The 10215-nt window shown below is 33.4% G+C and overlaps 1 protein-coding gene across 3 annotated transcripts; it reads right to left on the reverse strand.

Annotated features, from left to right (window-relative positions):
* Nucleotides 1–266: 266 nt before the first annotated feature.
* Nucleotides 267–8402, reverse strand: LOC132181167 (Reticulon family protein). 3 transcript variants are annotated; one of them, XM_059594256.2, is made up of 6 exons: nt 8205–8402; nt 4677–4862; nt 4414–4594; nt 4158–4305; nt 3395–3464; nt 267–688 (listed from the first exon to the last, which is right to left on the reverse strand). In XM_059594256.2, the coding sequence occupies exons 2-6, from the start codon at nt 4855–4857 to the stop codon at nt 519–521; spliced, it is 750 nt and encodes a 249-aa protein (XP_059450239.2). In that variant the 5' UTR covers nt 4858–4862; nt 8205–8402; the 3' UTR covers nt 267–518. The 3 variants fall into 3 exon arrangements, with proteins under 3 accessions (XP_059450239.2, XP_059450237.2, XP_059450241.2); XM_059594254.2 differs by having other exon boundaries at nt 4677–4867; nt 8205–8401; XM_059594258.2 differs by lacking the exon at nt 8205–8402 and adding an exon at nt 7381–7500 and having other exon boundaries at nt 4677–4867.
* Between the last annotated feature and the right edge of the window lie 1813 nt (nt 8403–10215).

Below are 10215 nucleotides of genomic sequence, written 5' to 3' on the forward strand. Positions count from 1 at the left end.
GCTAGATAGTAGAAACTAGAAAGGACCCCTACTGAACATGGTAATGGTGATAGTAGCTGGTGAGTATTTTCGCTATAGTAGGTGGGATGATGGGGAAGAACAGCTTATGTTGATGGTTATGGTCATCATGCAAGGTGGTTAATGGTCATCAAATTCAAACCCACCTAAACTCCATATCTTGTTTAGCAATAAGAATTGAAGCTCAAAACACAAACTCATTGCCTCCACTAATCTACAACAATCACATCATTCTTTTTCCCTCAACCATTCTCAAATGCTGCTTCTTAGAAACTGATCAGTCACAGTTTTACAAGATGACAAACTCTCAAGACAAGATTCAATTGAACCAGAATTCAATGAAGCAGCAAAGACCATTCTTCAAGTGGAGCTAATTGTCCAGTTCAATCCAAACAAACATGATTTTTCTTCTTCTTTATCCATTCAAATACATATTTAAACATAATCCCCCCATAGACAGATGAGATTAACAATAGAAGTTCTTTAAGAACTAAATAATTCTACTCATTCTTCTTTCCCTTAAGCCCTCCCTTAGGGATCTTGCTAAGGAAACCAGCATCCAGCTTGCGATAGTGACCTTGAATCTGATCAAGGACATTATACACAAAGCTGTCAACTTGATCTTCATACCTCTCATAGAAAACTGGCAGTGTGTGGGCAGCAACAATACCTAAAGAAAAACGAAACATCATTGAAAAACAGTTGAATGGAAAATTAAGCTGCATCAGGTTATCATAGATATGTAGATCGACGAAATGGTTTCCAAGTTCCATATATGTTTTCTTACACAAGCAGGGGCACAAATTTTCAATGATAAACTCTACAATGAGCCAAAAAGAAGGAAAATTGCATCCCTCAATCTTCTTTCTAGATTGGTTTCATTTTGTTTTTTGATAAAAGTAGATCCATGTCATCATAAAGAAAATGTTTACTTAATGATCCTTACTGATCTCTATTCTAAACCTTGAAAATTACCGGAAGTATCCTCAATTTCATTTTTACATTTACTGTTAGGATTGGTGCCCTAAAAACCAATTTGAATTCAATACTTTTAAAGAGAAATGATCTTTTTACATTTCCCGTACATCTCCGGTACATCTCTTTTTCAAATCAATCATTGGATCATGTGGATCCTACAAATCCAATGGTTGATTTAAAAAAGAGATGTATGGGAGATGTACGTCTAACAGGTCTCCTTTTAAATAAAATTGTTTAATTTTGAGATTCATGATATTTGGATAGTTATAATTTATGAGATGAATTGCAATCCTCAAGTTGTATATGTGATTAAAATCTAAATCATAAATCGCTTAAACCTTGTAATTCGAGTTCATCGTCAATGATAAAATTTGGCATTTTATTTGTGAAGTAACTACTATATGATAGAATGATTTGTCTCCATCATTGAAGTGGAGACTTCTAGAAAACATGTCAATACATTTGGAATGCATTGAACTGGACCACTATGGGAATGTGTTCTACAAACTACTCTCACATAAATGAATTTTTCATATCTACTAATCGCAAAGACTCTTAAACCTAAGAGAATGGTGAATTCATATACGAAACATCAATCACTTTTGACTCACCACCAAATTAGATCTTGTAAAGTCAATACCTTGGTATTTTGGATGATTGCATTAAGCACTGTGGGAACACGTATTATCAATATGACATCCATAATCTCCACAAGAGATAAACATCCCCTTGAGATAATTTAATAGAATTGATCATCTAAGTCCAAGCCTGATAACTTTATCAAAGTGGTTAGTAAAATTAATACTCTAAACGATTTGAATTTTTTATAAGAATATTGTAGATGATCATGTGATTATAACGACTCAAGAATTAAAGATGCACTTGGATAAGGTGATGCAAAAATTAAATTATCTTATTCATCTATGGATATCTCACGGAGTGGTTTATTTGCAAGTATTAGTAGGATAAGTAACTCTCTTATAATTAAATAAAATCTAGAGTGCAATTATAATTTTATAATAGAGTAAAAAATTAATTAATAGGACTCGCGAGGAGGTTATGAGATAACCAGAAACTAAAAACCTATGGGAACTATGTTTTTATTGTTCATCTAGGTCCCTTTCCAAGCTCTATAAATACCCCACCAAGGGGTGTCCGGCCATATGGATTTTTGTAGACAAAAATCAGTCTTTTCTCTCCTCTAGAGAATAGGGAGGAAGAAAGAGAGCCAAGCCAACACTTTCTTATGGTCGTGTATCACATAGAGAATAGGGAAGAAGATCAGAAGGTTTTTGGAGCATTCTTTACAAGGTTTGTTCTACATTCCATCATACTTGAAGAGAAAATATTAGTTTTCATCGTCTTTTATCTTATGATTTGCTTCTTGAAGAAAAGAAATAAAAAGATTCATGGGAAATTCAGTAAAAAGTTTTGATTTTTTAAAAATCCGTTTCCAATAGTTACTCATGAGGAAAATGTAAATACATATGAGTCTCAGCGATCCCCAATCATTTGAAATCTTTGCTGGCTTCAATTTCAGGCAAACAAACAAAAGCTCTTGAACCATTCACTAGACATGATCATGATATAATATCAGCAATAGATTACGCGGTTCACATTATAAAAAATGCTTAATCAAAGGCCATCTATATAGAGTCCAACTAAACAAGTAAAATTTAAAATTAATATCCCAATAGATTTATTGCCCAGAAGTGGTCATTGCTATATCATTTTCCATCTTCATCAAATAGCAAACAACTTATCAGCTAATGTTTTTGATAAGTAATCAAAATATCATTAAAAGCATATGGCATCCCTAGGTACATAGGAGGTATACGAAAGAAAATACCTAACTAGGAGCAAAAAGAATAAAGAAATCATGATAACTAATCACCAAAAGAGAAATAAAAGCAGTTGTCCAAAGATACAGAGAATTCAAGAATAAAGACTTAATTTCCTCCAAAGTTCTCTCATGTTCCTCAAAACTTTTGTCGTTCATGTCCCTCCAAAGACACCACAAAAGGCAAGAAAGCACCATCTTCCACATAGCAGCACTCCGAGTGATGCCGGTAGAACTTACAAGCTAATTAATTTTGTAGTTCCAATTTTAAATTATGCTACATCTTGCAATCACTGTTTCCTATTTTCATTATGTTGAGTCAATTTGAATAGGATATATACAGACATGTGATTTATCAAATTATTAAATAGCCCACAAAGTTTTTCCGATATTCTGAAGAGAAAGATGAACATGCCTTGTTCGAAATCCAAGATATTGAGAAATTCACAAGCATTGGGTAAACTTTTAAACTATACAATCAAAAGCGCATACAGTATCCAACCAGAACAGTAAGAACTTAATAGGAGATTCAAAAGTATAAGAAGTAAGATTACTCACCAATATACAGAACAGTCAGAAAATTGCACCAGCTTCCTAACACAGCAGCAGCCCACAAGCTTGCTACAACCTGTGAGGATTTCTTGATAGTTAAATTGCTATCTAACAGGTGGGAGTCACTGGGAAAAAAAGGCGCAATAAAAAATCTTCTCTCCTATTCAGTGCAGCCAATTACAACCTTATCCAATAGCATTCTCTAGATTTGTTACTGATTTTGCAATTAAGTTTTACATTAGGCAAAACATTAACATTTGAATTTGACCTTTCATCATGCATGTTCAGGTTAATTCATTTACCAGCATCATCAGTCAGTGGTAGGACGATATTCAAATTAAAGGAAATTTAGCATCATCAAATAAATATACCAAAAAGTAAATGTGTGATGCAAAAGGCAAATAAAAGAATGCATGCACATACAAAACATGAAATAATATAAGATCAATAAATATTAATCAATTGTGATCAAACTTGACGTTTCTTTTTCCACCACTGAATTATCAACATCAACTTGTTCTGGTGCTTGCAGAAGCTAGGGCCTTAATAATATCTACGGCATATCCCATACTTCTCTCCCTTCTGCTTTAGTTCCAACATTAACTTTTTGAAGGAAAAACAACTGAAATTTTGAAGCTAGTGCAAGGTTAAAGGCAGAAGTGGCTTTGGAATAACAGAGCAATGGAGATTTAGAGTTCCAGAATACTCATGGGAAATCAGGGCCTAATTATTTCTACTCTTTTCTGATCTATCAAGAGTTCAAACATACCAGAAGTAATTGCTTGATATTTCCTCCACATGCAACATCCTGAAGATAACTCAAGGCTCGATTGATCTCAGCACTTATTGAGATGGCAATGTTGACAAAGATCTCCTTGGGCAGCGCAAGACGGGGGACCTTAGTTTGTGACCTGCCACTGTGTGCAATATGTCACCGCAAAAAACAATTAGCTCTACATCAAACAAACTTACTGAACCAAGAAAAACCAAAGAGCATAGAAGTGAGCATTTTAATTTAAGATCACCTGCTGAATAAGCCAGAAGCATTCGACCAAATAAACTGGGCAAGCATACCAAGAACAAGAGCGAAGAATACAAGAGTTAAAAAATGGTAATTAAGCCATTCAAAGAGCACCCAGATAGTTGTTGCACCAGTTAAGAAACTAGCTGAGACCTTCTTGTTCCTCCATAACAACACATCAGCAGCTACAACATTCACAAGAATTCAGTGAGAACAATAGTTATATAAATTACAGGGACAGAAATACACTGATCAGAATGATACTACATTTTCCTCCCCCCAAAAGACCGTGGACAGGCTTCTGGCGTCCAAACAGCCGATTGAACTGAGAAGTGACAGCGTTTGATTTCTCTTCCCCAAAAAATGACACAGATTTCTGCTTTGAACTACTCTCAGCAAGTTCCACAAGGCTGTTCAAAATATTCTCCGCAGTTGTTTTCTCAGGCATTGTTCCTATGCTTCAAGTATCAATAAAAAACTATTATCAGGAGATGAACTTGATGGCTTCATAACCTCACATCAATGGTAATTTTTATATCCAAATGCAATGAGACAAATGTAAAATATTTGGCAGGACCCACAGCAGTGGAAGTACACAGTAAAATTCAGTATATAGATTTACCTAAAGGCAATGACATAGGCCAACAAAGGTCTTTTTTGTCACTTTAAGGAATAAGACACATGAGAGGTCTTTAACCTGATCCTCATGTTATTCCCTAATTCAAGACTCCATAATGGGCATTTTGCAATCAAAAAATTTAAACTGCATCTAATTATCCTATTTAAGCATAGATTAAATTACGATAAAACTTAGACCGTGTAGAAGGCCTCTTCAATATATAAAAGCAGGAATATGACACCCAGAAATGAATAGTTCACTGCAATTTCCAACATCTACCCAAATTTTCATATGTATTAACCTAGCTGTTTGCTTTATAACCAAAACAACATGCTTCCAAATCTATCATAATTGATATTCTAAATTTAAAAACAATAGGGACCCAAACAACTATTCCATAAAACCCGACCTTGTAAATAAAGATCTAGCTTACTTAACAACAACAAAGAAGCACAAAAATAAGAAAAAACAATTAAGTACTAGTCATATATTGCCTATGATAGGACAAGGCTAAGGTTTACCACCTTGTCCTCTTTTGTTTCACATATTTTTGAAAGTTTTAGATAAAAAAAAGTTGGACTTTTGTTCAAATACAACATTGCAAGAGAAAAGCTAACCAGTTAAGAGCTCCAAATCACAGTCATTTTCCCTAGATACAAGTGAAAATTATAGTATCAAAATCAGTCATTTTCCCAAGATACAAGTAAAAATCAGTCATTTCCCAAGCTAACCAGTTAAGAACACGTTCAGTGGTCATAGCATCAAAATTATAAGACATCATCTACTCTAAAAAGTGTCACTACTTGCTTCTTTGGTAAAGCCACTTTGAAATTAAATATTAACAAATACTGAGTTGATACACCCCACATCATAAGAAACTTCATTTATTCTTTTGTAATATTATACTTTGGCCACACACCTGGTTGACAATCTGGACCTTCAATTTTTAGTGACCTTCTAAACCACCCACAGGCCTTAATGAATATTTAATACTGGGGCTCCAAATGGACCAGAAGGGTAAAACATGACCTCTTCATGCTCTTAGTCAGACAGTGTCTGCTATATCCAGCATGATGGTTTTAGCTTATTTGCAGTAGTATGAGCTACATGCAGGATAGTTATAGTTTCTGTCAGGTGTCTGTTGTTTGCCATTGCAGCATGCCTGCTTGTTTTTCTGTATAACATTCGTACTTTCTTCAGGTTTGAGTGAATTCACTCATTCACCAATCCAAAAACCAAAAAAAAAAAAAAAAAAACAAACAAACAAACAAAAAGGACTTCTATCTTTCAAGATCCTCCCGTGTATCCATCCATAGACCACCAAGATTTGTGTGTGTGCATAAGATGCAAAAATTACCAAGCCGCCAAATGGCCAAGAAGCTACAAGGAATGATTTAGACTCTATGCCTATATCACTGAAACTTGGTATGGCAATACAAGCACAAAACAGACATTGCAGGAAAACATTTCGTAGAAGTTACTCCAAGCTAACTTTAGTCCTTCTATTTCTCTGATTGCTGACTTACATATCAAAAAAAAAATCTCTGATTGCTGATTTCAAGAGTTAATTAAAAAAAAAAAAAAATCTAGAGAAATTTGAAAGGAGATACTTCTGGTAAGAGTAAGACAGTTGGGAAGATCGCATAATAAGAACTCTAAGCCTCAAATAAATTCTTAGCTCTTAAACTACAGAGGTCCCATTAAAATTATGAACCAAAAGCCGAAGAGGGATGGCAAAAAGGAAGAAGAAACCAATAGCAGCCATAGAGCATGATCACATAAAAATCAATACTACTGCATATAGAAGATAAAGCCTCAAATCCAGTTGCAGCAGATAATCCAAAAACCAACTCGACCAAGAATACCAAGACACAGATAACAATAAAACCCAAAATAGAAAATTCAAAATCTAACTTACTTGTATCTAGATGATGATAGATGTATATTCAAATTTAAACTTTTGTAATCTCAAACCATTAACTAATAAATATCTCCTGCAATGAGAGGTATGGGAGAAACCAAATTTTCAATATTATCTTTTACTGCATAACAAACAACAATGAAAATCTAATTAGTCCCCACCCCCACCCCCATCAGAATCACCAAAAGAGGAGAAGGTGAGATATAATCGTAGGCCTCTTATACAAAAACTACAAACTTTACTAGCTAAGCTAGCCCATATCCACGATGAAAGTTCACAGTTGGAAAATCACACTAACCCAAAAAATACCACACCCGATATTCGTAACCCAATCACAACCTCAACACGATAAACTTTACACTTGTAGAAACCTCCAATTTTTCTATCATCAGAACACATGTATAAGCAGACTCATAAGGTCTTGTTATTACCAGCACCATCATCAAGCTATAATAAAGGATTTGAAATCTTCTGGCCCCGTTCTTCTACCACCTTTATGCCATACATAAAGTGCAAAACAACATGAACACCTTTCTTCTAGGGAAATAAATATGTTTGAATTCTGAAAGGGGGCTCTGTGTGTCAGTTTCTCGGCACTTTCATTCTTTCCTTAACCCACAAAAAAAAAAAAAAAAAAAAAAAAAAAAAAAAATCTCAAAGTGGAGTACATATCCATTCAAAACCACTGCTGCAGATTGCACGGGAAAACAAAAATTTTCATACTTCAAAACAGCCACTGTACCACCATAGCAGTTACATTTCACATGCCATAAACAAATCCAAGTATTTTCACTGGAAAGCTGACCACTACTAAAAACCAATGTGGGGAAAATGAAAGCCAAAGCAGACATAAAGAAATGGCTAAAAGGTTAGAATAAATCCTCAAAAAGGAAAAAGGAAAAAAGAAAAAAGACAGAAGAAATTTTGAGTAGCATAAAGCACATTGCAGCACTAATCTTGAGCATGATTTTAAAAAGTGACCTCCAAGAGACTGAATTTGACACCACAGACCCATAAAAAAAATTATAAAGCACAAATTAAGCATTCGATGACCCATAAACTGGAATTCAAAAACAAACCAGAATCATCAGAAGAAACACCGCTAAACTTCAAAAAAACAAAACTTTAAATCAACCCATCATCTATGTGATCCCATTCATTCAGCACAAAGCATCAAATTCTTACTAAGATAACTACTGAATCACATAGTAAATGCAAAATAGAAATGAAAGAACCAGACGCTGAGGGCACAAACCAGAGAATACGGATGGGTTTTCTGTGGAGATTAGAGCAAGATGATGGACCAGAGTAGCTATGGGTTTTTACTTCTTTATGATGGCGGTGTGAATCTAGTGCAGCATGGAAGACATGTAGGAGTTGCAAGCCGAATACGAACCGGCAAAAGTTGCGTGGGGGAACTGAAAATTAATTATGATTTTTCCGCAAAGTGGCAGCTACTTTAATGTTCGAGGTATATTTGCTATCAATTTCTTACATAATTCTTGTCCACGTTTTTTAAAATCCACAATTGATTATGTAAAGCTCGAATATAAGTTTTAGGGGTAATTTGGTTTTACCCCATGAAAGCCTTATAATTTTTTCTTATAAATTATCAATTATAACACTTAATCTCATTAAACTATCATCTTATAACAAAAAGTTCTCTTCCCTTAATCAAAAAGGTTAAAATTGACGATCAACGGTCATATGTAAATCATGTACCATTTTAAATTCTTTTCTTCTACTTTTGCCCTCACTTCAGACTAAGAAAATGACGCTTATATCCTCCTAAACATATTAACTTTATTCGTTTGAAGTGAGGGCAAAAGTGGAAGAAAAAAAAATTAAAATGGCATATGACTTGCACATGACCGTTAACCGTCAATTTTAACTTCTTTGACTGACGAAAGATGGCTTTTTGTTATAAGATGGTAATTTGATGGAGTCAAGTATTATAATTGATAGTTCATGAGAGAAAAGTGTCAAGACGTTGTAGTTCATGGAGGCATAAGGTAATTACCCTTAATTTTTATAAATTTAATCATAAATTTATGCATTTTTTATATCGAGATAGACAAAAAATATATAAGAAAATGAAAATGTTTTCTTTGGTTTTATTATAGATTAAGAGAAAACATTAAGAGAAAACCACTTTAATTTTTTTTTTAAGAGCACTAACAGCAGATGCCCTATATGCCAGTTTTTTCTTTATGTTTAAGAAAAAATTTAGAAAAACCATAAAAACTTACTCACATCAAATTTCCTACATTTAACTAACCCTCAAGGGTTGTTACAGTGTTTCTCAATATATAAGGAGCCAAAAGTAGTTCCCTATACATTATTTTAATATAAATATTTATCTTTTCTCTTACATCTTTCATCATTTTGTCTTTAATTGAGAATTGTGTTGAAATTTTGTGAAAAAAAAAATAAGGATAGATATGAAACTAGTATTTTGTAAAGAAATAATATTTTAATGGTATATAAAAAAATAAAAAAAATTATTGTGAAGTATATTTTCATAAAAAAGGAAAATAATTTTATACCCAAACTTACAAAAAAATCAAAGAGAAAGTGTCGTGAGTAATAACTTTACAGCGAAAAGTAAGAAACGTTGGGTCAAAAATATTTTCAATTCAATTTATTAAAGTAATGGGTGTCATGTGTAATTACTACAGTTTTTTCCTGGTGTTCTGTCATCTCATCGCCTAATTTTCATCGCCCCACGTGATTTAAAGATTAACTCATGTTTAATTATAAGTTTATAACAACCTCGTCACATTGGAGTAGGAGTGATAAAGAGGTTGAAGGAGTAACCAATGGAATTTCTCCATGACATGACACCATAATCAAGAAAGACGGCTCCTGTTCGGAATTTAGAGTCAAAGAGTGAAGGGGATTTAGCTAACAACCAACTGCTTTGACTCATGGACTGGTGGTTGAACATGTGATTTCGGGTTATTTTAAGATTTATGTCAAAGAAAATATATATTATAAGTATGTGTTACATTTCAATTTTTATGTTTAAATTATTAATTGGGTAAAGTTCACTTAACCCCTCAAACTATCACATTAATGACAATTTACCCTTCAAACTATCAATCACGACAATTTATTCCCAAACTACCAAAACAATGACAATATACATCTCCAATGCTAATAAAATGACGAAATTACCCCTATAAAATTTTCAATAAGACAAAAACATCCTTAAATTTGAAAAAAATAATAATAATTAATTTTAATGTTTTTGTTTTTATTTTAGT

The sequence above is a fragment of the Corylus avellana genome, chromosome 5 (assembly GCF_965113065.1).
Source record: "Corylus avellana chromosome 5, dhCorAvel1.hap1.2, whole genome shotgun sequence".
NCBI classification, from domain to species: Eukaryota; Viridiplantae; Streptophyta; class Magnoliopsida; order Fagales; family Betulaceae; genus Corylus; species Corylus avellana.